A 26,988-nucleotide genomic window follows, 5' to 3' on the forward strand; every position below is an offset into this window, starting at 1 on the left:
GAATGTGTAAATTCAAGAATTATGTGGATTAAAGTAAAGGTTGGATGCGAGAAGTGGGTAATAATAAGCGTGGATGCACCTGGAGAAGAGAGGAATGTAGAGGAGAGAGAGAGATTTTGGGAGATGTTAAGTGAATGTATAGGAGCCTATGAACCAAGTGAGTGAGTAATTGTGGTAGGGGACCTGAATGCTAAAGTAGGAGAAACTTTTAGAGAGGTTGTGGTAGGTAAGTTTGGGGTGCCAGGTGTAAATGATAATGGGATCCCTTTGATTGAACTTTGTATAGAAAGGGGTTTAGTTATAGGTAATACATATTTTTAGAAAAAGAGGATAAATAAGTATACAAGATATGATGTAGGGCGAAATGACAGTAGTTTGTTGGATTATGTATTGGTAGATAAAAGACTGTTGAGTAGATTTCAGGATGTACATGTTTATAGAGGGGCCACAGATATATCAGATCACTTTCTAGTTGTAGCTACACTGAGAGTAAAAGGTAGATGGGATACAAGGAGAATAGAAGCATCAGGGAAGAGAGAGGTGAAGGTTTATAAACTAAAAGAGGAGGCAGGGTAAGATATAAACAGCTATTGGAGGATAGATGGGCTAATGAGAGCATAGGCAATGGGGTCGAAGAGGTATGGGGTAGGTTTAAAAATGTAGTGTTAGAGTGTTCAGCAGAAGTTTGTGGTTACAGGAAAGTTGGTGCGGGAGGGAAGAGGAGCGATTGGTGGAATGATGAAGTAAAGAGAGTAGTAAGAGAGAAAAAGTTAGCATATGAGAAGTTTTTACAAAGTAGAAGTGATGCAAGGAGGGAAGAGCATATGGAGAAAAAGAGAGAGGTTAAGAGAGTGGTGAAGCAATGTGAACAGAGAGCAAATGAGAGAGTGGGTGAGATGTTATCAACAAATTTTGTTGAAAATAAGAAAAAGTTTTGGAGTGAGATTAACAAGTTAAGAAAGCCTAGAGAACAAATGGATTTGTCAGTTAAAAATAGGAGAGGAGAGTTATTAAATGGAGAGTTAGAGGTATTGGGAAGATGTAGGGAATATTTTGAGGAATTGTTAAATGTTGATGAAGATAGGGAAGCTGTGATTTCGTGTATAGGGCAAGGAGGAATAACATCTTGTAGGAGTGAGGAAGAGCTAGTTGTGAGTGTGGGGGAAGTTCGTGAGGCAGTAGGTAAAATGAAAGGGGGTAAGGCAGCCGGGATTGATGGGATAAAGATAGAAATGTTAAAAGCAGGTGGGGATATAGTTTTGGAGTGGTTGGTGCAATTATTTAATAAATGTATGGAAGAGGGTAAGGTACCTAGGGATTGGCAGAGAGCATGCATAGTTCCTTTGTATAAAGGCAAAGGGGATAAAAGAGAGTGCAAAAAATATAGGGGGATAAATCTGCTGAGTATACCTGGTAAAGTGTATGGTAGAGTTATTATTGAAAGAATTAAGAGTAAGACGGAGAATATGATAGCAGATGAACAAGGAGGCTTTAGGAGAGGTAGGGGGTGTGTGGACCAGGTGTTTACAGTGAAACATGTAAGTGAACAGTATTTAGATAAGGCTAAAGAGGTCTTTGTGGCATTTATGGATTTGGAAAAGGCGTATGACAGGGTGGATAGGGGGGCAATGTGGCAGATGTTACAAGTGTATGGTGTAGGAGGTAGGTTACTGAAAGCAGTGAGGAGTTTTTACGAGGATAGTGAGGCTCAAGTTAGAGTATGTAGGAAAGAGGGAAATTATTTTCCAGTAAAAGTAGGCCTTAGACAAGGATGTGTGATGTCACCGTGGTTGTTTAATATATTTATAGATGGGGTTGTAAGAGAAGTAAATGCAAGGGTCTTGGCAAGAGGCGTGGAGTTAAAAGATAAAGAATCACACACAAAGTGGGAGTTGTCACAGCTGCTCTTTGCTGATGACACTGTGCTCTTGGGAGATTCTGAAGAGAAGTTGCAGAGATTGGGGGATGAATTTGGTACGGTGTGCAAAAGAAGAAAATTAAAGGTGAATACAGGAAAGAGTAAGGTTATGAGGATAACAAAAAGATTAGGTGATGAAAGATTGAATATCAGATTGGAGGGAGAGAGTATGGAGGAGGTGAATGTATTCAGATATTTGGGAGTGGACGTGTCAGCGGATGGGTCTATGAAAGATGAGGTGAATCATAGAATTGATGAGGGGAAAAGAGTGAGTGGTGCACTTAGGAGTCTGTGGAGACAAAGAACTTTGTCCTTGGAGGCAAAGAGGGGAATGTATGAGAGTATAGTTTTACCAACGCTCTTATATGGGTGTGAAGCATGGGTGATGAATGTTGCAGCGAGGAGAAGGCTGGAGGCAGTGGAGATGTCATGTCTGAGGGCAATGTGTGGTGTGAATATAATCCAGAGATTTCGTAGTTTGGAAGTTAGGAGGAGGTGCGGGATTACCAAAACTGTTGTCCAGAGGGCTGAGGAAGGGTTGTTGAGGTGGTTCGGACATATAGAGAGAATGGAGCGAAACAGAATGACTTCAAGAGTGTATCAGTCTGTAGTGGAAGGAAGGCGGGGTAGGGGTCGGCCTAGGGAAGGTTGGAGAGAGGGGGTAAAGGAGGTTTTGTGTGCGGGGTCTTGGACTTCCAGCAGGCATGCGTGAGCGTGTCTGATAGGAGTGAATGGAGACAAATGGTTTTTAATACTTGACGTGCTGTTGGAGTGTGAGCAAAGTAACATTTATAAAGGGGTTCAGGGAAACCGGCAGGCCGGACTTGAGTCCTGGAGATGGGAAGTACAGTGCCTGCACTCTGAAGGAGGGGTGTTAATGTTGCAGTTTAAAAACTGTAGTGTAAAGCACCCTTCTGGCAAGACAGTGATGGAGTGAATGATGGTGAAAGTTTTTCTTTTTCGGGCCACCCTGCCTTGGTGGGAATCGGCCAGTGTGATAAAAAAAAAATATATATATATATATTCTAGAACAACACTGCGTCTAGCTGAGGACTCGAACCCGTGTTGTTTTGGCCCGCCTCATATTGAGCGAAAATCACACGAAACTCTAACCCACAGGACCACCTAATCCTACAAAGATCACGTACCTAGCAGAGCTATGTGTTGTACCGTGATCCGAGGACATACGATATCCTCGGATGGGTGCCTAGGAAGACTAATCATGAACAAATTATTGCCTTCCGTAGGGTTTGTCGCCTGGCCGTACCTACCATATACAAGTGTTGGCTGTAAATGCTAGAGGGTCATCACCTCCGTCTCCAACCCTCAGTATCACCACCCTACAAGAACCACCCACAGCACCGCCCACACGTCTCCGCGCCCACGGTCGTCAACAGACTACTATCACCGTTACTTGGCAGGTAACTCAACTCACATGCACAAGTCTTAGGCAACATACACACGGTTATCATGGGAAGCAAATACCTAATTATGCTTAATTAGTTTGAAGTGCATATGTGTGTGTGTGTGTGTGTGTGTGTGTGTGTGTGTGTGTGTGTGTGTGTGTGTGTGTGTGTGTGTGTGTGTGTGTGCGTACTTGCCTAATTGTACTAACATAATTGTAGATGCAGGTGTCGCGATCCAGCTCTTAGGCCCGCCTTTCCCATGGCCAATACTGCTTTCACTCTCTCCATGATTGAGTGTGGCACATCATACCTATCCTGCCTTCGCTGGCTAGTTCGTTCCACTTCCTCACCACTCTATGGCTAAAGAAGTATTTTCTCACATCCGTGTGACTTGCTTGTTCTGGTACCTTCCAGTTGTGGCCTCGTGAGACTCGCCTCTCAAACAATCTGCCCGCTCATTCAATTCTCATCTCTGGTCCTTCTGTCCTTTAATGTCGTCACTTTTACCTCACCTCATATCCCATGCCCCTCAGCTCTGGTATTAGATTTATTGCAAACCATTGCACTTTTTCCAACTTCTTTATGTGCTTTACCAGAGGCAGGTTCTATACTGACGCTGCATACTCCAAGATGGGCCTGACATCTGCCGCGTATAAGGTTGTGAACATCTCCTTGTTGGTGCTCCTGAAAACTAAAGTTTGACAGTCTCGCGTTTGCGAAATGCTCAGCACTAGGATCACCCCCGAGGACCTTCTGTTTCTAGAAGGTTTGCAGCCTTTGCTCCTAGATCCTGTACCATATTTACGATGGCTTTGCAATTCATTGGTTTTCATAACTTCGCATTGAACGGGGTTAAATTCCAATAGATACTTGTCAGACCTATCCTACAGCATTTCCAGATATATTTGTAGTCTTTCCTTGTCTACGCCTGTTTGTATTCTCATTAATTTCACATCTGAGGCCAGGGATATCTCAGACTCTATTTCCTTTGTCATGTCCACATTCACAAAAAACAGTACTGGTCTAAGTACTGCCCCTTCTGTAACTCCATCTATCACACTCGCCCATTCTCAACACCTTCTCCCTGACAGACACTTCTTGTTTCCTTCCAGTTATTTATTCCTGGTTCTGCTGTAGTGCTTCCCCTGTAATTCCTGTCTCCTCATATAGCTTTTGTGCCAGCCACTTGAGGGGTATTGTGTCGAATGCGTTCATGCGATCCCAAATTAAAAATGTATCTTATCAATCGCTCTCTCATGCCTAACTTTCATTACCGTATCAAAGAACTCGAACAGATTTGTGAGACAGGATTTACCATCTTGAAAACCATGCTGGTTGCTTTTGAATCCACTCCTTGCCAGGTGCCCCACAAATCTTCTCCGGATAATGGTCTCCATAACCCCTACATACTATGCATGTTGGTGACACTGGCCTATAATTCAATGCCACCTGTCTGTCCCATTTTTTTCTACACTAAGAATACTCTCGCGGTTTCCTAGATCGCTGGAGGTTGCCCTGCTTTACTCTCTTTGATGAAGATTGTTGGTAGTGGTTCACACAATTCCTCTGTTCCTTTTAGAAAATATTTTTGAGAGATATTTTCTGGTTCCATTGCCTTCGAGGTATCTAGTTCACTCAGTATTTTCCTCACATCTTCTCCCATTGTTTATATTGTGTCCAATACTGCATTCACCCTCCTTGACAATCTGACTTTGTTTCTGATTCTACTGAGAATGCAGACTTCTTGATCATTCCTGGTGAGCTTCCCTCCTTCCTTCTTCAGATTTATTAATTTGTTGTCCTTCTGATGTGGCAATACATCAACTTTGGCTCAGATTTGGCATTTGATACTATGTTATTCTCAAATTGTAGCTCAGCATCTCTTCTTACCCACACATATTCATTTATGGTTCCTCTTCTTGTTTCTCTATTCCCTGGAGCCCTTTCCTTACTGTATGCCTGCTATAGTCTTGCACTTTTAACTTTTCCTCTATCTTCACCTCTGAGTGAACCATAATCTCATTCTGTTCTTGTCTGTGCTTCTTCTGCATCTTGGCATGAAGTTCTCCTCTGCCTCCTGGCACTTTCCAGCTACATACTCTGTCATTTCATCTGCTGCCTTACCTTCCAGCTCCCTTTCCCATGACACTCTGGTTATGCATCAGGGCATCATAATCTCCTCTTTTGGTGTATGTGTATGTGTGTACTCACCTAGTTCTACTCACCTAGCTGTGGATGCAGGAGTCGAATCACAGCTCCTGGCCCCGCCTCTTCACCGGTCACTACTAGGTCATTTTTCCTCCTCCATGATTATTCCACTTCCTGACAACTCTGATTGAAGAAATACTTCCTAACATCTCTGTGATTCATATGAGTCTTCAGCTTCTAACTGTGACCCCTTGTCGCTGTGTCTCATCTCTGGAACATCCTGTCTCGGTCCACCTTGTCAGTTCCTCTCAGTATTTTATATGTCGTTACCATATCCCCCTATCGCTCCTGTCATCAAGTGTCGCCAGGTCGATTTCTCTTAACCTCTCCTCGTAGGACATGCCCCTTAGCTCCGGGACTAATTTCGTTGCAGTCCTTTGCACTTTCTCTAATTTCCTTATGTGGATACGTGTGCGTTCCAAAAGAGTGCGGCATACTTCAATACAGGCCTGACGTACACGGTGTACAGGATCCTCAACGATTCCTTATTGATACGTCGGAATGCTATTCTTAGGTTAGCTAGGCGCCCGTATGCTACAGCAGTTATTTGGTTGATGTGCGTCTCAGGAGATGCTCCTGGTGTTATACTCACCCAAAGATCCGTTTCTTTGAGTGAGGTTTGTAGTCTCTGGCACCCTAGACTGTATTCCATCTGTAGTCTTCTTTGCCCTACCCCAGTCTTCATGACTTTGCCCTTAGTGGGGTTGAACTCCAGGAGCCAATTTCCGGAATAGGCCTTTAGCCTGTCAAGATCCCTTCGAAGTTCTGCCTGGCCATCGTTCCATTGAATTCTTCTCAGCAACTTCACATCATCTGCAAACAGGGACACTTCTGAGTCTATTCCTTCATTCATGTGGTTCACATATACCAGAAACAGCACCGGTCCTAGGACTGATCCCTGTGGGACCCTGCTCGTCATAGGCGCCCACTCAGGCACGTCGTCACGTACCATGACTCGCTGTCTTTCCGACAGTTATTCCCTGATCCATTGCAGTGACTTCCCTGTTATCCCTAACTGGTCCTACAGCTTTTGCACTAATCTCATGTGTGGAACTGTGACAAACGCCTTCTTACAGTCCACAACCCAATCTACCCACCCCTGTCTCTTGTCTTACTGCTCTTACCCTGTCATAGAACTGCAGTAGGTTTGTGACGCAGGATTTCTTTTCTCTGAAACCGAGCTGGCTGTCGCTGATTGGCTTATTCCTTTCTAGGTGCTCCACCACTCTTCCCCTGATCTTACATAATAAACAAATCAGTGACACTGGTTTGTAGTTTAATGCTTCGTGTCTGTCTCCTTTTTTTTAGAAACTGAGACTTCATTTGCTGTTTTCCATACTTCAAGGAGTCGCCCTGTTTCGGTAATGTTGAAAATTGTAGTTAGTGGCACACATAGCGCCTCTGCTTCCCCTCTCAGGACCTATTGAGAGATTTCCTGTCCCATCGCCTTTGAGGTATCTAGCTCGCTTAGCATCCTCTTCACTTCTGCCTTGGTTATATGTATTGTGTCCAATATTTGATGGTGTACCCCACCTCTCCGTCTTTCTGGAGTCCGTTCTATCTCCTATGTGAACACTTTTTTGAATCTCATGTTGAGCTCCTCACATACTTCTCGGCCATTTCTTGTGATCTTCCCCCCTTCCTTCCTCAGCCTGAATTCCTGGTCCTTGACTGTTGTTTTCCTCCTGATGTGGCTGTACAACAGCTTAGGATCAGATTTGGCTTTCGCTGCTGTGTCATTTTTGTATTGTCGTTTGGCTTCCCTTCTTACCTGTGCATATCCATTTCTGGCTCCACGGCTGCTCTTCTTATTCTCCTGGGTCCTTTGCCTTCTGTGCTTCTTCCATTCTGTAGCACACTTGGTTTTAGCCTCTCTACACTTTAAGTGAACAAAGGGCTCATCTTGGATTTCTCGCTATTTCTGTTACCCTTGGGTATAAACTTCTCCTCAGCTTCCTTGCATATTGCTGTCACATATTCCATCATCTTATTTACTAACTTCTAGTTCCCTGTCCCACTGAACCCCGTGCAGGAAATTCTTCATGCCTGTACTTTAGCTTCATTCGTCGTGCCCTTCCTGCTTCCCTCTCCACTTGTAACTCTTCTATGTATTTGAAGCTCAGAACCATATGGTCGCTGGTCCCTAGGGGTCTTTCATATGTGATTCCTCAATATCTGCATTATTCAAGGTGCATACTAGGTCCAGTCTTGCTGGTTCATCCACTCCTCTCTCTCTGGTAGTTTCCCTTACGTGTTGGTACACGAAGTTTTCCAGTACCATTTTACCTCTCATCGTTTCTGGGATCCCATGTGGCTCCAGGTACTCCCAGTCAATTTCCTTGTGATTGAAGTCGCCCACAATCAGTAGCTTTACCCTGCTCGCATGAGTCCTTCTGAGCACTTCAGCCAGTGTGTCAACCATCGCTCTGTTATTCTCATCATATTCTTGCCTTGTCTTCCTGCTGTTCTGTGGTGGGTTGTACATCACTGCAATTACTACCTTGGGACCCCCAGACACAAGTTTTTCTAATATGTAGTCTCTTGCTTCTCCTCTGTCTCCTCTCTCCAGCTCATCAAAATTCCATTGGCATTTGATGAGCAGTGCCACTCCTCCACCCCCTCTGTTCCCTCTCTCTTTCCTCAGGATCTTTTACCCCATTGGAAAGATGGCATCTGTTATAATTCCTGCGAGCTTGCTTCTGTGAGAGCCATAATGCCTGGTGATGCCTCTTTGAATCATTTTGTGTGTGTGTGTTTGTGTGTGTGTATTAGCTCTGAGAAGGATGCCAGCCCACATAAAGCACTATTCTGCTCATATAATAGATATTATACTATTTCAAGATTGTAGCATATTTCATACTCCTAACATTACCTCACCTTCCCAAGGCTCCGGCTGCTCACCTGAGCCCAGGTGAGGTTACCGGCTATCAGGTTGGTTTCCAGGAGGCAGAGCTAGGAGAGGCGGGTGAGTACCGCTGGCGGAGTGCGCGAAGTGGTACAATGACTTCTGAGATCACTGGCCTCCGACACTACACCGCCTACAGAGTTACTGTGAGGGCTGTCAACCAGGTGGGGGCTGGCCCGCCAGCTCAAGCTGTGGTGGTCACCACCAGCCAGGGAGGTAAGTTAGTCTAGCTCTCCAGCACAAGCTGTACTTGTTAATTCCGGGTAGAGTAGTAGTTTCGTCAAGCCCTTCAGCACAAACTGTCGCCTTCTCCGTCAGGCAAAGTGGTAAAGTTGGCCCTACTGCATAGGCTGTCGTTATCTCCATCAGGCAGAGAGGTAGGTAGAAGCTGTCGTTGTCTTTATCAGCCAGGAACTTTAGAGTAACCAACGAGTAGAAGTTGTCGTTACCACAACAAACTGAAATCGATCAATATTGTGGAAGTCTGACTAAAAATCCTGAGAGTCATAATGTCAGATCTCGCTTTCAAGGAGCCTATCAATGGCACTATCGCTACTACAAGTTAAGTAGTAGGGTGAATAATTAAATATGTCAAAACAAGAGATGCCGAACAAGTTATTACACTCTTCAGATCTCGTGCTTTCTCTAACCTAGATTATTGTTGTAGTAATGGTTCTTCATGGCAGGCGAAATCGCAGGACTAGAATTATACAGAGAACCTTCACTGCTCGTATAAATTTAGTCATCACTTAAATTAATGAGAGTCCATGAAATCCCTCGAACTGTAATCCTTAGAACGTAAGCGAGCAAGATATATCATAACCCTCACCCTGAAGACTCTGAGGAGATTTATCCTAAATCTTCACTCTGCAATCCCTTCATGTGAAAACCTGAGGCTTGGCAGACGGCGCAGGATACCTCTAGTGAAAAGTAGGGAAGCGATGAGCAAACCGAGGGAGAAACCAAGTGTATAAGTATCACAACCCTTCAACACCCTTTCTTCGTGCATAAGGGAAATTATGTACAAACCCTTAGTTGTCTTCAAGGGATAACCCGATAAATTCCTATATCTCATGATCAGTCGGGCTGTAGTGCGGGCGGCGAGCACCAACACCCTAACTGATAAGGCAAGCAACCAGGAGGCCTGTTTTGGGACCTGACCGCGGGGCTTTTGACTTTCGGAAGTGACTACATGTAATCTATAGGTAACTAGCCAAGAAGGTTATTGTATTCCTCCAACACCATCATTCGTTGTAGGTCCTATGGTTTGGACTAACCTTGGATCAGGCAGAGGGAAATGTGAGAATCTTGAACGGGAAATATGTGAGCCGGGAAGAGCTGCAAGCAACCAGCACGAGAAGTCAATATCACCTCCAGGCATGAAGACTAGTCAGGACTCCTAACATTGTTGTTCAACTTGATTGGTATGTCCACAGAGGCTCATGTTAGGCACTGTTCTTGTTACGTATAAGTTATCAGTGTTACATTCACCAATTGTACCTTAGAACTAGTGCTAACAGTCATTTGTTTGTGACGGTTTCATCCAGGCTATGAAATGTCCTTTCAAAATCACGAAAATTTACCAGGAAAATATATTACCGGCTAAACTATAAGGTAAATAAAATATTTATAATAAACAATATTTATCATTTAATTTGATGCAACAGTTTTACATTCTGTTCTCAAAATATCAACATAGTAATAAACTCATAGTTTGCCAATTATTTTTTTCTTAAATTTCTCTGTATAATTTAAGTTCGTTAATTGTAAAACTGCATATAATTACATTTGATAATTGCATCTTCTTAGTGACCTTTTCGCTAGTCGTGTTGTCTACATATTCCTCACAAATAACAAAAAAAAAAAAAAAGGCACAATACCGTGACTGGAACGATACACAAATAACCCGCACATAAAAGAGAGAAGCTTACGACGACGTTTCGATCCGACTTGGACCATTGACAAAGTCACACAAAGTCACAGTGTGACTTTGTCAATGGTCCAAGTCGGACCGAAACGTCGTCGTAAGCTTCTCTCTTTTATGTGCGGGTTATTTGTACATATTCCTCACCTCGGACTTACAATGAAATATGATTTATTTCCTGACATACTCGTCATTATAATCATGCCCACTAAATGATCTGCAGCATTTAATATCTAAAAATTCTTTATTTCTGAGATGTTAAATTAACATGAGAAACTTTCATAAAATTTGTCATATATCAGATCAAACATTTAAAACATTTCTAAACCAGATTTTTAATAGACTTACCCATCGCATTTCTAATTTAACAATGCCGTCCGAATTAAAATAACGTTATTTTATGCACTTTTAGGCAAAACATTTCATGTTAAATATTTTCTTGTTAATATTAAACATGCTTATAATATTTCCCTCCGTGGCATCAGTGCCATCAGCACCGCCAGAGAGTGTCAAGTGTGACCCTCTCTCGTCCCAGGCACTGAGAGTGCGCTGGCAACCACTCCCACTGAACCTTTCCAACGGACCTGTTCAGGGCTACAAAGTCTTCTATAAAAGGACGACAAACATTGAGGGTGAGCGAGGTTCATGAACATTGTCCAGACTTTCCATGGCTATGCAATAAACATTCAATAAACTCAAATAAAATGACGTCTGAAATGGCCTAAAACCATCTAGTACAACACTTGTTATCAGTAACAAACAAAAAGGCACAATACCGTGACTGGAACGATACACAAATAACCCGGACATGGAAGAGAGGAGCTTACCACGACGTTTTGGTCCGACTTGGACCATTTACAAAGTGTGACTTTGTAAATGGTCAAAGTCGGACCGAAACGTCGTCGTAAGCTCCTCTCTTCCATGTGCGGGTTATTTGTGAATACTTGTTATCAGGTCATCATTCAAAAATTTAATTTTGCCTACGTGTCTAGCTTTCTAAACTTAGAAATATATTTCAATTGTCTGAATAGCAAAGTTAATTACGGAGGCATCTCTCAGTGCTATACTCTCCTGTCAAACCCCTGAACATTATTTGCAGGGTCCAATGCAGTTGAGATCAAGCGCACGACCAACTTGGAGACCAACTTGCAGGGTTTGGGACGCTTCACTAATTACAGCGTGAGGGTGTTAGCCTTCACTGCTGCTGGGGACGGTGTGGTGTCCCAGCCAGTACTCTGCTCCACTCTCCAGGATGGTAAGCACGCAGCCTAATGTATTTTTTTTTTTTTTTTTGCAAGGATGCATATATTAACTAGTGAGAGAATAGTGACATGTGTAATAGTATCTCAATTATATGAAAGCAGAAAGACGCACAGACAGACAGACAGACACACACACACACACACACACTCTCACACACACACACACACACACACACTCTCACACACACACACACACACACACAGAGCAGGACAGAGCAAGCACACACACAACCATTCCCAGACCCCACACAGACCACAACCCACACTCAGTGCACCCTGCCCCACACTACGCTGTAGAATCCCACAGCACACTGCCAGGTCCCCCCCCCCACACTCACTGACCCCCAAAACACAGTGTTGGAGAGGAAACTGAAGGTATGGTACATCAACGATGATCTAATAACGAATAAGTGAGAGGAGTGTCACGAGAGATTCAAAGAGGCATCACCTGACATCATAGCCCTCACAGAAACCAAGCTCACAGTGATCATAACAGATGCCATCTTTCTAACGGGATATTAGATCCTGAAGAAAGACAGAGGGAACAGAGGGGGTGGAGGAGTGGCACTGATGAACAAAAACCGATTGGATTTTGATGAGCTGGAGAGAAGAGCCAGAGGAGAAGCATGAGACTACATAATAGAAACGCATCATTCTGGTGACCCCAAGGTGGTAACTGCAGTGATGCATAACGCACCACAGAACAACAGGAGGCCAAGGCAAGAGTATGATGACAGTAATAGAGCAATGGTTGATACACTGGCTGAGGTGGCCAGAAGGGCTCATGTAAGCAGGGCAAAGCCAAGGATGTGATGGATGGCTTTGAAAACTGACGAGTTGAAGAATTGAGACACTTGAGACACTCACGGGATCTTGGTACAAAGACTTCAACGCTTGTCCAGCCTTTGGACGACGACCTACTTACACTTACAGGTCCCACTGTGATCCCGCCTCCTCCTGCTTCGACTCACCTGACTGCAGTATATAAGTCACCTCTCTGGCCCTATGCTGTACTTCCTACAAGAGTGATGGACTGAACACATCGATTCCAGGCTGAGGGACTGATTACCTCATACTCCTCCTCTCCTTACCGATTTCTACTTTGAATTGGACTGATGAAGCCACTGTGTGGCGAAACGTTTCTTCAATAAAGATTCCCATATGTTGCATAAGTGCCTCAGTTCTTCAACTCCAAGGATCAAGGGGGACTTCAGCCACAAGGAAATCGATTGGGGGAACTTGGAGCCCCATGGGGTCAAGAAACTTGGAGGACTAAGATGATGGAGGTGGTACTGGAAACCCTCATGTACACATAACCTAGTATTCACCTTGAGTAGTGCAGATATTGAGGATATCATATATGAAAGACCCCTTGGGACCAGTGATCATGTGGTTCTGAGCTTCAAATACATAGTAGAGTTACAGGTGGAGGGGGAAGCAGGAAGGGCCGGACGAATGAAGCCAAACTACAAGAAAGGGGACTATGCAGGCATGAAGAACTTCCTGAATAGGGTTCAGTGAGACAGAGGACTGGCAGGGAAGTCAGTAAACGAGAAAGGCGCAGAATTAGGGGGGATATGGTTGAGGTTTATAAATGGAAAACAGATATTAATAAAGCGGTGTTCAGTGGTCAGTCGTCAGTGTTCAGTGGTCAGTCGTCACGTGAGGTCACAGACCCTGAGCTGCTTTGGGGATTAGCGTGGATGGTTACAAAGCATGACTCAAGAAATCGTAATGACACGATTGCAAATAAACCATACCCCCGGCCGGGATTGAACCCGCGGTCATAGAGTCTCAAAACTCCAGCCCGTCGCGTTAGCCACTAGACCAGCTAGCCACAATAAGATTCATCCAACTAGGTATATTTCTACACCATAGGAAAGTTAGCACAGGCACCTCTGTGACCACAAATGCAAGTTTTTACAGACGAATCTCCAGCTAGCGTGGCCGTGACGAACTCTAGCTCAAGTCCCTTCACTGCCGTCACGGCCACGCTAGCTGGAGATTCGTCTGTAAAAACTTGCATTTGTGGTCACAGAGGTGCCTGTGCTAACTTTCCTATGGTGTAGAAATATACCTAGTTGGATGAATCTTATTGTGGCTAGCTGGTTTAGTGGCTAACGCGACGGGCTGGAGTTTTGAGACTCTATGACCGCGGGTTCAATCCCGGCCGGGGGTATGGTTTATTTGCAATCGTGTCATTACGATTTCTTGAGTCATGTTGACGGCAGTGAAGGGACTTGAGCTAGAGTTCGTCACGGCCACGCTAGCTGGAGATTCGTCTGTAAAAAATTGCATTTGTGGTCACAGAGGTGCCTGTGCTAACTTTCCTATGGTGTAGAAATATACCTAGTTGGATGAATCTTATTGTGGCTAGCTGGTCTAGTGGCTAACGCGACGGGCTGGAGTTTTGAGACTCTATGACCGCGGGTTCAATCCCGGCCGGGGGTATGGTTACAAAACATGGCTTGCTTCTGCAGTGTTTTAAAAATTGAGGTTGGAGAGTTGAAGGAGGAGGTCTTGCTTCTCCAGGAGGAGATTAGGAGGCTGAAGGTCCACCTCAGTGGGTGTGGGAGAGAGTGTGAGGTGGCTGGAGTTGTGGGGAATGAGGCTTCTAGCAGTGAGGTGCAGTCTGTCTCTCGCTGTGAGGAGGCTGTAGGTGGGGAGGTAGCAACGGCTACCAGCAGTGGGGTGCAGTCCAGCACCTGCTGCAAGTGGCGAGTGGTAACCAGTAATGGGAGGAGAATCAGAATAAGGAAAGTTAAGAGTGAAGATCTGAAGGTAGGAAATCGCTTCTCTGTTCTTCAGGATGAATATACTTCAGTGGCCAGTGAAGGTAAGGGTACTACTGCCCCTGCTAACAGAGGTAAGCGCATTCTTGTGGTTGGTGACTCTCAGGTAAGATATATTGACCGTGCTTTTTGTAATAGGAATAAGAAGATGAGAGATAGAGTGTGCTTCCCTGGAGCTGGTGTTGGGGACATAGTTGACAGGCTGGATAATATCATGTCAGGTAATGGGAACGAGCCCATTATTTGTCTCATTGCTGGTGGAAATGATGTTGGGAAGGGTAGGAGAGAAGAGCTGCTAGGTAAGTACAGGTCAGCTATTGATTTCATTAAGTCTAAGGGAGGGGTCCCAATCATATGTAGCATCTTGCCTAGAAGGGGAGTAGGAAATGAATGGTTGTCTAGGGCAATTGGTGTAAATTGCTGGCTAGACAGATACTGCAAGGAACTTGCAATCCCATTCATTGACAACTGGAACAACTTTTACGGCAAACATGATATGTATGCAAGGGATGGGGTACATCTCTCTGGGGCTGGGGTGGTAGCACTTGCAAACTCAATTGAGAAGGCCATTGGTGAAATGCCTATGATTTTAAACTGATAGAAGATAGAGGTATGGGTGTGTGTGGGAAACAAGCAGGTTGCAACACTAGGGTTGGAATCAGTAAATGTATAAAAGGCATTCAGCATGAAGTTATAAATAAAGACAATAGATCAGGTCAGCAAAGGGGGACAGTAGAGGACAGCAAGGGACTAGCTCCCTTAAGGTTTACTATACTAATAGCAGAAGTGTAAGAAATAAGATAGATGAGCTAAGATTAATTGCAAGTGCAGGAAACATAGATATTATTGCTATAACAGAGACCTGGCTCAATCTGAAAGGTAGAGAGATGCCCTCTGAATGTCACATACAAGGCTATAAATTATTCCACACTGACAGGGTCAACAGGAAGGGTGGTGGAGTAGCGATGTATGTCAGAGACAGTTTAAATTGTTGTGTTAGACAAGATATAAAAGTAGAAGCGTCAGCCACTGAATCTGTTTGGTTACAGCTTCTCGAGGGCCGAGAAAAACTAATTTTGGGTGTGATTTACAGGGCCCCAAATCTTGAAAGGGAGTGCAGTAAACTTCTATGGGACGAAATTCGTAAGGCATCTACATACGAAAATGTTGTGGTAATGGGAGATTTCAACTACAGACAGATTGACTGGAGCAATTTGACAGGAAATTTAGAGTCAGGTGACTTTCTTGATACGATCCAGGATTGTTTTTTAAAACAGTTTTTGACAGAGTCAACTAGAGGAAATAACCTCCTTGACTTGGTTCTTGTCAGTAGGGAAACACTAATTAATAATCTTGAGGTTAATGATGAGCTTGGGGAAAGTGATCACAAATCACTCAGTATTAATATATCATGGAATTCCCCTAATAATGGCAATCAAGTCTCCGTCCCTGACTTTTGCTTGGCTGATTTCATAGGACTGAAAAATTACTTAGGTGGGCTGAACTGGAATGACCTGACTAAGGGTCAGGTAGGTGGTGATGGTTGCCGATATGATGCTTTCCAGGGCATAGTTCTAGCTGCTCAGTCAAATTATGTTCCAAATAGGGAAATCAGATCAAACAAAAATGATCCTAAATGGATGAACAATAGATTAAAATATCTGATTGGTCAAAAGAGAGGCATATATAGGCAAATCAAAAGAGGAGAGGGGAAATTAAGAAATCGATATATTCAGTTAAAGAGAGAAATAAAAAAGGGAATTAGAAAAGCAAAAAGAGATTGTGAGGTTAGTTGCAAGAGAATCGAAGACTAACCCAAAAGGATTCTTTCAGGTATACAGAAGTAAGATCAGGGACAAAATAGGCCCACTCAAAAGTTCCTCGGGTCAGCTCACTGACAGTGATAAGGAAATGTGTAGAATTTTTAACACGTACTTCCTCTCAGTTTTTACACAGGAGGATACCAGCGATATTCCAGTAATGATAAATTATGTAGAACAGGACGATAATAAACTGTGCACGATTAGGGTCACAAGTGACATGGTCCTTAGGCAAATAGATAAATTAAAACCTAACAAATCCCCAGGCCCTGATGAACTGTTTGCAAGGGTTCTAAAGGAATGTAAAGAGGAGCTTAGCACACCTTTGGCTAATCTTTTCAACATATCACTACAAACTGGCATGGTGCCAGATAAGTGGAAAATGGCAAATGTGATACCTATTTTCAAAGCAGGTGACAGGTCCTTAGCTTCGAACTATAGACCAATAAGCCTAACCTCCATAGTGGGAAAATTTATGGAATCAATAATTGCCGAGGCAGTTCGTAGCCACCTTGAAAAGCATAAATTAATCAACGAATCTCAGCATGGTTTTACAAAGGGGCGTTCCTGCCTTACGAATTTATTAACTTTTTTCACTAAGGTATTTGAGGAGGTAGATCATGGTAATGAATATGATATTGTGTATATGGACTTCAGTATGGCTTTTGACAGGGTCCCACATCAGAGACTATTGAGGAAAATTAAAGCACATGGAATAGGAGGAGAAATTTTTTCCTGGATAGAGGCATGGTTGACAAATAGGCAGCAGAGAGTTTGCATAAATGGGGAGAAATCAGAGTGGGGAAGCGTCACGAGCGGTGTTCCACAGGGGTCAGTGTTGGGCCCCCTGCTGTTCACAATCTACATAAACGACATAGATGAGGGCATAAAGAGCGACATCGGCAAGTTTGCCGATGACACCAAAATAGGCCGTCGAATTCATTCTGACGAGGACATTCGAGCACTCCAGGAAGATTTGAATAGACTGATGCAGTGGTCGGAGAAGTGGCAGATGCAGTTTAATATAGACAAATGCAAAGTTCTAAATGTTGGACAGGACAATAACCATGACACATATAAACTAAATAATGTAGATCTTAATATTACGGATTGCGAAAAAGATTTAGGAGTTCTGGTTAGCAGTAATCTGAAACCAAGACAACAGTGCATAAGTGTTCGCAATAAAGCTAATAGAATCCTTGGCTTCATATCAAGAAGCATAAATAATAGGAGTTCTCAGGTTGTTCTTCAACTCTATACATCCTTGGTTAGGCCTCATTTAGACTATGCTGCACAATTTTGGTCACCGTATTACAGAATGGATATAAATGCTCTGGAAAATGTACAAAGGAGGATGACAAAGTTGATCCCATGTATCAGAAACCTTCCCTATGACGATAGACTAAGGGCCTTGAATCTGCACTCTCTAGAAAGACGTAGAATTAGGGGGGATATGATTGAGGTGTATAAATGGAAGACAGGAATAAATAAAGGGGATGTAAATAGTGTGCTGAAAATATCTAGCCTAGACAGGACTCGCAGCAATGGGTTTAAGTTGGAAAAATTCAGATTCAGGAAGGATATAGGAAAGTACTGGTTTGGTAATAGAGTTGTGGATGAGTGGAACAAACTCCCGAGTACAGTTATAGAGGCCAGAACGTTGTGTAGCTTTAAAAATAGGTTGGATAAATACATGAGTGGATGTGGGTGGGTGTGAGTTGGACCTGATAGCTTGTGCTACCAGGTCGGTTGCCGTGTTCCTCCCTTAAGTCAATGTGACCTGACCTGACTAGGTTGGGTGCATTGGCTTAAGCCGGTAGGAGACTTGGACCTGCCTCGCATGGGCCAGTAGGCCTTCTGCAGTGTTCCTTCGTTCTTATGTTCTTAAATAGCGTGCTAAAAATATCTAACACAGAGAGGACTCGCAGGAATGGCTTTAAATTGGAAAAATTCAGATTCAGGAAGGATATAGGAAAGCACTGGTGTGTTAATAGAGTTGGGGATGATTGGAACAAACTTCCGAGCACATTCATAGAAGCTAAGGCGTTGTGTAGTTTTAAAAATAGGTTGGATAAATACTTTAGTGAGTGTGGGTGGGTGAGAGTTGGACTTGACTAGTTTATGCTACTAGGTCGGATGCCGTGCTCCTCCCTTAAGTGACGTGTCTGACCTCACTAGGTCAAGGCATTGGTAGATAAGACACATAGGCAACATTTAGGCAACTTTATTTCGAAACGTTTCGCCTACACAGTAGGCTTCTTCAGTCGAGTACAGAAAGTAGGAGGGAGCAGTAGAGATGTGAAGACGATGTAATCAGTCCATCACCCATGAAGCCGTAGATATGAGGTTGTCAGTCCCTCAGCCTGGAGAAGTTCTGTTCCAAAGTCTGGAACAGACACACTAGCCGAGGTGGCCAGGAGAGCGCACACGGGGGGAGCAAAGTTACTAGTTATGGGTGATTTCAATCACAAGGAGATTGACTGGGAAAACCTGGAGCCCCATGGGGGTCCCGAAACATGGAGAGCCAAGATGATGGATGTGGTACTGGAAAACCTCATGAATCAACATGTTAGAGACACTACCAGAGAGAGAGGAGAGGATGAACCAGCAAGACTGGACCTTATATTCACCTTGAGTAGTTCTGACATCGAGGATATCATGTATGAGAGGCCCCTGGGAGCTAGTGATCATGTGGTTCTGTGCTTCGACTACATAGTTGAACTCCAAGTGGAGAGAGCAGCAGGAATAGGGTGGGAAAAACCAAACTACAAAAGGGGGAACTACTCAGGCTTGAGGAACTTCTTTCAAGACATTCAGTGGGAGAGGGAACTGACAGGAAAACCAGTACAAGAAATGATGGACTATGTGGCAACAAAATGCAAGGAGGCAGAGGAGAGATTTGTTCCCAAGGGAAACAGAAATAATGGGAAGAACAGAACGAGTCCTTGGTTCACCCAAAGGTGTAGGGAGGCAAAAACTAGGTGTACTAGAGAATCGAAAAGGTACAGAAGACAGAGAACTCAGGAAAATAAAGAGATTAGCCGAAGAGCCAGAAACGAATATGCACAGATAAGAAGGGAGGCTCAGCGGCAATACGAAAATGACATAGCAACGAAAGTCAAGACTGACCCGAAGCTGTTGTACAGCCACATCAGGAGGAAAACAACAGTCAAGGACCAGGTAATCAGACTGAGGAAGGGTGATGGGGAATTCACAAGAAACGACCGGGAGGTGTGTCAGGAGCTCAACACAAGATTTAAAGAAGTATTTACAGTGGAAACCAGTAGGACTCCAGGAAATCAGAGCAGGGGGGTGCACCAGCAAGTGCTGGATGAGGTACATATAACCAAGGAGGAGGTGAAGAAGCTGCTATGCGAACTTGACACCTCAAAGGCGGTGGGACCAGACAACATCTCTCCGTGGGTCCTTAAAGAGGGAGCAGAGACATTGTGTGTACCATTGACAAAGATCTTCAACACATCATTTGAAACTGGGCAACTCCCCGAGGTATGGAAGATGGCAAATGTAGTCCCAATTTTTAAAAAGGGAGACAGACATGAGGCACTAAACTACAGACCTGTGTCACTAACGTATATAGTATGCAAGGTCATGGAGAAGATTATCAGGAGGAGAGAGGTGGAGCACCTGGAAAGAAACAAGTGTATAATTGACAACCAGCATGGTTTCAGGGAGGGAAAATCCTGTGTCACAAACCTATTAGAGTTTTATGACAAGGTGACAGAAGTAAGACAAGAGAGAGAGGGGTGGATCGACTGCATTTCTTTGGACTGCAAGAAGGCCTTCGACACAGTTCCTCACAAGTGGTTACTGCAAAAGCTAGAGGATCAGGCACACATAACAGGAAAGGCACTGCAATGGATAAGAGAATACCTTACAGGGAGGCAACAACGAGTCATGGTACGTGACGAGGTGTCAAAGTGGGCGTCTGTGACAAGCGGGGTTCCACAGGGGTCAGTCCTTGGACCTGTGCTGTTCTTGGTATATGTGAATGACATAACGGAAGGGATAGACTCAGAAGTGTCCTTGTTTGCGGACGATATGAAGTTAATGAGAAGAATCAAATCGGATGAGGATCAGGCAGGACTACAAAGAGACCTGGACAGGCTACAAGCCTGGTCCAGCAACTGGCTCCTTGAGTTTAACCCCGCCAAATGCAAAGTCATGAAGATTGGGGAAGGACAAAGAAGACCGCAGACACAATATAGTTTAGATGGCCAAAGTCTGCAAACCTCACTCAAGGAAAAAGATCTGGGGGTGAGTATAACACCGAGCATATCTCCTGAGGCGCACATCAATAACTGCTGCAGCATACGGGCGCCTGGCAAACCTACGGATAGCGTTCCGATACCTCAGTAACGAGTCGTTCAAGACTCTGTATACCATTTACGTCAGGCCCATACTGGAGTATGCAGCACCAGTTTGGAATCCACACCTAGTCAAGCACATCAAGAAATTAGAGAAAGTGCAAAGGTTTGCAACAAGACTAGTCCCAGAGCTACGGAGATTGTCCTACGAAGAAAGGTTGAGGGAAATTGGCCTGACGACAATGGAGGCCAGGAGGGTCAGGGGAGACATGATAACGACATACAAAATACTGCGCGGAATAGACAAGGTGGACAAAGACAGGATGTTCCAGAGATGGGACACAGACACAAGAGGTCACAATTGGAAGTTGAAGACTCAGATGAATCAAAGGGATGTTAGGAAGTATTTCTTCAGTCATAGAGTAGTCAAGCCGTGGAATAGCCTAGAAAGTGAAGTAGTGGAGGCGGGAACCATACATAGTTTTAAGGCGAGGTATGATAAAGCTCATGGAGCAGGGAGAGAGAGGACCTAGTAGCAATCAGTGAAGAGGCGGAGCCAGGAGCTATGACTCGACCCCTGCAACCACAAATAGGTGAGTACAAATAGGTGAGTACACACACATATGCACACACACACACACACACACACACACACACACACACACACACACACACACACACACACACACACACACACACACACACACATACAGACACATACACACACATATACAGGATTTTACACCTTCCTGTGAAGTGACCCTATAACCCTTCCTTCCCCCCCCCATCTCTCTCCCTCTCCTCTCCTCTCTCTTCCTCTCTCTTCCTCTCTCTCTCTCTCTCTCTCTCTCTCTCTCTCTCTCTCTCTCTCTCTCTCTCTCTCTCTCTCTCTTCCTCTCTCCCCCTTTCTCTCATCCTCTCTCTCTTCCTCTCTCTCTTCCTCTCTCTCTTCCTCTCACTCTTTCTCTCTCTCTTCCTCTCTCTCTCCCTCTCCCTCTCTCTCTTCCTCTCTTACTCTCTCTCTTCCTCTTCTTTTCTCTCTCTCTCTCTTCCCTTGTCACTCCCCCCTCTCTCTTACCTTTTCCCTCTCACTTTCTCCCCCTTTTTCCCTTCTTTTCCCCTCCTTCTAGGCTCCCCTTCTCTCTCTCCCTATCTCTCACTCTCTCCCCCTTTTTCTTTTTCTCTTTCTCTCTCTCTTTCACTAAAAAAAAAAAAAAATGGTTGGGACTCGCAGGAATCAGGGATCAGATGACAATGGTACTGGTAGGGAGGAATGGATGGAGGAACAGTGGAAAAGGATAGAGCAAGAATGGGAGAGAAAATTAGGAGAGCTTTCTGAAAAAAATGAGAAAGAGCTCTCTCTGAAATGGGAAAAGAGGTTAGAGAAGGAGACGAAGAATTGGGAGGCACAAGTCGAAACTGCAGTAGCCATGGTAAAGGTCCTAGAATTTGAGGTAAACAGGCTGAAGCAAGTCTCAGGGGTAGTGACCAGAGAAGACACACCATACGAAGATGAGAGGCTGAACAGGAAGGAAGGAGATATGAATTATGCTAAGGTCATATCAGCCTGCAAAGAAGGGCCAGGGAGTGGAAGGGAAGAGCAGATGGGTGCAGATGGAGAGGGAGATAGGTCGAATGCTGAGGCACAACCATGCTACCAAGAGCCACTGGAAAAATCAAGGGAGAAAATGACCACATACAGACAGGAACCAGAGTCACAGAGGGAGAGGCAATGGGAGGAGGAAAGGGCAAAATCAGTGATTATCCATGGGCTTCGGGAGAGAGAGGAAAGGACACACACTGAAAGACGGCAGGAAGAAAGAAAGGAGATTGAGAAAATCATCACGAAAATAGGGGGAGAAGACATGGATGAAATTGTAAATTTTCAGAGAATAGGGGGGTACTTGAAGGGCAGAAACCGACCGATCAAGCTGATTCTCAGGACAGAAACAGTGCAGAACAGGATCCTCCAAGAGAAACCACGGTTGAAAAGCTCGGAAGAGTACAAGAAGGTGTTCCTAGACAGAGACAGAACACAAACAGAGAGACAGCAGCTGAGGGAGAGGACAAAAAAGCGAAAGGAGCTAGGAAAGGAGACAAGGATGGAACCAGCAGAGGTCAGTCAGAGCAGAACAGAGCAGCAAGGGCAAGCACACACACAACTATCCTCAGAACCCCACAACCTATCACACCATCCCAACACACAATACAATCCATACCCACAGCTTTCACCCATCCCCCAACAATAGAATCCCACAGTATGCTACCAGGTCTCCCACCCTCACAGGCCCCCCAAACCACAGTGTTGGAAAGGAAACTGAAGGTATGGTACACAAACGCTGATGGAATAACAAACAAGTGGGAGGAGTGGCATGAAAGAGTCAAAGAGGCATCACCAGACATCATAGCGATCACAGAAACCAAGCTTACAGGTATGATAACATATGCCATCTTTCCAGCGGGATACCAAATCCTGAGAAAAGACAGAAGGAACAGGGGGGGTGGAGGAGTGGCATTGCTGATCAAACACCGGTGGAATTTTGATGAGCTGGAGAGAGGAGACAGCGGAGAAGAAAGTGATTACATAGCGGGAATGCTTCACTCTGGTGGTCCCAAGGTGATAATTGCAGTGATGTATAACCCACCACAGAACAGCAGGAGGCCAAGGCAAGAGTATGACGAGAGCAATAGAGCGATGGTTGACACACTGGCTGCAGTGGCCAGAAGAGCTCATGCATGCAGGGCAAAGCTCCTGATCATGGGCGACTTTAACCACAAGGAGATCGAATGGGAGAACTTGGAGCCACATGGGGGCCAAGATACATGGAGGGGTAAGATCATGGAGGTGGTACTGGAAAACTTCATGTACCAACACGTAAGGGACACTACAAGAGAGAGAGGAGAGGGTGAACCAGCAAGACTGGACTTAGTATTCACCTTGAGTAGTGCAGATATTGAGGACATCACATATGAAAGACCCCTTGGGGTCAGCGATCATATGGTTTTGAGCTTCGAATACACAGTAGAGCTACAAGTGGAGGGGGAAGCAGGAAGGCCAGGACAAATGAAACCAAACTACAGGAAAGGGGACTACACAGGAATGAGGAACTTCCTGAATGAGGTTCAGTGGGACGGAGAACTGGCAGGGAAACCAGTTAATGAGATGATGGAATATGTAGCAACAATGTGCAAGGAGGCTGAGGAGAGGTTTGTACCCAAGGGTAACAGGAATAATGAAAAAGCCAGGATGAGCCCATGGTTCACCCAAAGATGCAAGGAGGCAAAAACCAAGTGTGCTAGGGAATGGAAGAAATATAAAAGGCAAAGGACCCAGGAGAATAAGGAGAGCAGTCGTAGAGCCAGAAACGAATATGCACAGATAAGAAGGGAGGCCCAAAGACAATATGAAAACGACATAGCAGCAAAAGCCAAATCTGACCCGAAGCTGTTATACAGCCACATCAGGAAGAAAACAACCGTCAAGGACCAGGTAATCAGGCTAAGGAATGAAGGAGGAGAGACAACAAGAAATGACCGTGAAGTATGTGAGGAACTCATCAAGAGATTCAAAGAAGTGTTCACAGAGGAGACAGAAGGGGCTCCAGAAAGACGGAGAGGTGGGGTACACCATCATGTGCTGGACACAGTACACACAGCCGAGGAAGAAGTGAAGAGGCTTCTGAGTGGGCTAGATACGTCAAAGGCAATGGGGCCAGATAACATCTCTCCATGGGTCCTGAGAGAGGGAGCAGAGGCGCTATGTGTACCCCTAACAACAATATTCAATACATCTATCGAAACAGGGAGATTGCCTGAGGCATGGAAGACATCAAATGTGGTCCCAATCTTTGAAAAAGGAGACAGACATGAAGCACTAAACTACAGACCAGTGTCACTGACATGTATAGCATGCAAAATCATGGAAAAGATTGTCAGGAGAAGAATGGTGGAACATCTAGAAAGGAATGATCTCATCACCAGCAGCCAACATGGTTTCAGAGACGGGAAATCCTGTGTCACAAACCTACTGGAGTTCTATGACATGGTGACAGCAGTAAGACAAGAGAGAGAGGGGTGGGTGGATTGCATTTTTTTGGACTGCAAGAAAGCGTTTGACACAGTACCACACAAGAGATTAGTGCAAAAACTGGAGGACCAAGCAGGGATAACAGGGAAGGCACTGCAATGGATCAGGGAATACTTGTCAGGAAGACAGCAGCGAGTAATGGTACGTGGCGAGGTGTCAGAGTGGGCACCTGTGACCAGCGGGGTCCCACAGGGGTCAGTCCTAGGACCAGTGCTGTTTCTGGTATTTGTGAACGACATGACGGAAGGAATAAACTCCGAGGTGTCCCTGTTTGCAGATGACGTGAAGTTGATGAGAAGAGTTCATTCGATCGAAGACCAGGCAGAAATACAAAGGGATTTGGACAGGCTGCAGACCTGGTCCAGCAACTGGCTCCTGGAGTTCAATCCCACCATGTGCAAAGTCATGAGGATTGGGGAAGGGCAAAGAAGACCGCAGACGGAGTACAGTCTAGGGGGCCAGAGACTACAAACATCACTCAAGGAAAAAGATCTTGGGGTGAGTATAACACCAGGCACATCTCCTGAAGCGCACATCAACCAAATAACTGCCGCAGCATATGGGCGCCTGGCAAACCTCAGAACAGCATTCCGACATCTTAATAAGGAATCGTTCAGGACCCTGTACACCGTGTACGTTAGGCCCATATTGGAGTATGCGGCACCAGTTTGGAACCCACACCTAGCCAAGCATGTAAAGAAACTAGAGAAAGTGCAAAGGTTTGCAACAAGACTAGTCCCAGAGTTAAGAGGTATGTCCTATGAGGAGAGGTTAAGGGAAATCAACTTGACGACACTGGAGGACAGGAGAGATAGGGGGGACATGATAACGACTTACAAAATACTGAGAGGAATTGACAAGGTGGACAAAGACAGGATGTTCCAGAGATTGGACACAGTAACACGGGGACACAGTTGGAAGCTGAAGACACAGATGAATCAAAGGGATGTTAGGAAGTATTTCTTCAGCCACAGAGTAGTCAAGAAGTGGAATAGTTTGGGAAGCGATGTAGTGGAGGCAGGATCCATACATAGCTTTAAGCAGAGGTACGATAAAGCTCATGGTTCAGGGAGAGTGACCTAGTAGCGACCAGTGAAGAGGCGGGGCCAGGAGCTTGGACTCGACCCCTGCAACCTCAACTAGGTGAGTACACACACACACACACACACACACACACATACACACACACACACACACACACACACACACACACACACACACACACACTGTTGCATGTGTTAAGTATAAATTATTAGCCACACATTTCAGTCAGTCATCTGGGCTTGTGTACAATCGGTAAGGGCAAACTGTACCTTGTATTCTACTTTGTTCTAACAGAAAGGTAGCCATACTTGATGCATGCTAGAAACAGGAAACCAAGGTAGCATTTCAATACAATAAGTAGAAGGAAGTATAATCAGATGTGATAGCCAATCTTAACAGCAAATTGGATGAAATCAAAGAAAGAAATTTTAATTCCCTTCAAGAAAAATTTGTTAATATGTGGCGCAATATAAGGGACAAGTTTTAGCATAAGTAAAATTGTGACTGAAGAATTATTTCTAACCTGAAGAGGGAATGAAAACACAATAAGAAACTATTGTGAAAATGAGAGAGAAGGTGGAAGGGGCAATAGCAAAGATGGAAAAAGAAGGGGAGGAAAAAGAGAAATGAGTTAAATGACTACATAATGGACTAGGGAACCCTAAGGATTAGAAGACGTAATTTCCAATCCGTCTCGAAAGAGAATAAGATCGTGACACGAATATGGAGGCAACAACAAAGCAGAGGTTAGAACCATAGCAGAATCAGCAAAAAGATATCAAATGGCTAAAGGAAAGATGTGAATTGTGGATGATTTCAACCAGTTGAGGGGACAGATGCTGAAGGTGATTAGAGAATATTTTGTTAGCATGTTAAGGACATGACGAGAGAGAGAGAGAGAGAGCGAGAGAGAGAGAAAGAGAGAGAGCGAGAGAGAGAGAGAAGGGGGCAGGCTGCACCCTTCTCCAGAACATCACTTCATCTGAGATCATATATACCCAGGATGACTGGAGTATGGAACACATTCGTACAGCATTATGATGTCAAAGAGATAAAGTCAGTTGATCAAATGAAAATGCTGGCCCACAGATGGCTCCAACTTCATCCTGCTCCCTATTTGTATGTTTCATAACAATAAAAATGCTTTCAAATGAGCTGATGTATGTAACAGCTCTTAGCTTGTCAATAAAGTTAGGAATCCTTAACCTGTAAGAAGCTTGTCAATAAAGCTAGGGATCCTTAACCTTGTCAAAACCTGTGTTAAAAAAAGAGGGAGAGAGCGAAGGAAAGAAAGAGA

The 26,988-nt window shown here is 44.6% G+C and overlaps 1 protein-coding gene across 1 annotated transcript in view; it reads left to right on the top strand.

Moving 5' to 3' along the window:
• LOC128688202 (cell adhesion molecule Dscam2-like) overlaps positions 1-26,988 on the top strand; it is a 297,471-nt gene that overhangs the window by 211,529 nt on the left and 58,954 nt on the right. The window contains exons 13-16 of the mRNA XM_070086853.1: positions 3,166-3,339; positions 8,419-8,653; positions 10,847-10,993; positions 11,461-11,616. Of these exons, the coding sequence (XP_069942954.1) occupies positions 3,166-3,339; positions 8,419-8,653; positions 10,847-10,993; positions 11,461-11,616 (712 nt within the window). The remainder of the gene's footprint in view (positions 1-3,165; positions 3,340-8,418; positions 8,654-10,846; positions 10,994-11,460; positions 11,617-26,988) is intronic.

Source organism: Cherax quadricarinatus, chromosome 19 (genome assembly GCF_038502225.1).
Source record: "Cherax quadricarinatus isolate ZL_2023a chromosome 19, ASM3850222v1, whole genome shotgun sequence".
Lineage (NCBI taxonomy): Eukaryota > Metazoa > Arthropoda > Malacostraca > Decapoda > Parastacidae > Cherax > Cherax quadricarinatus.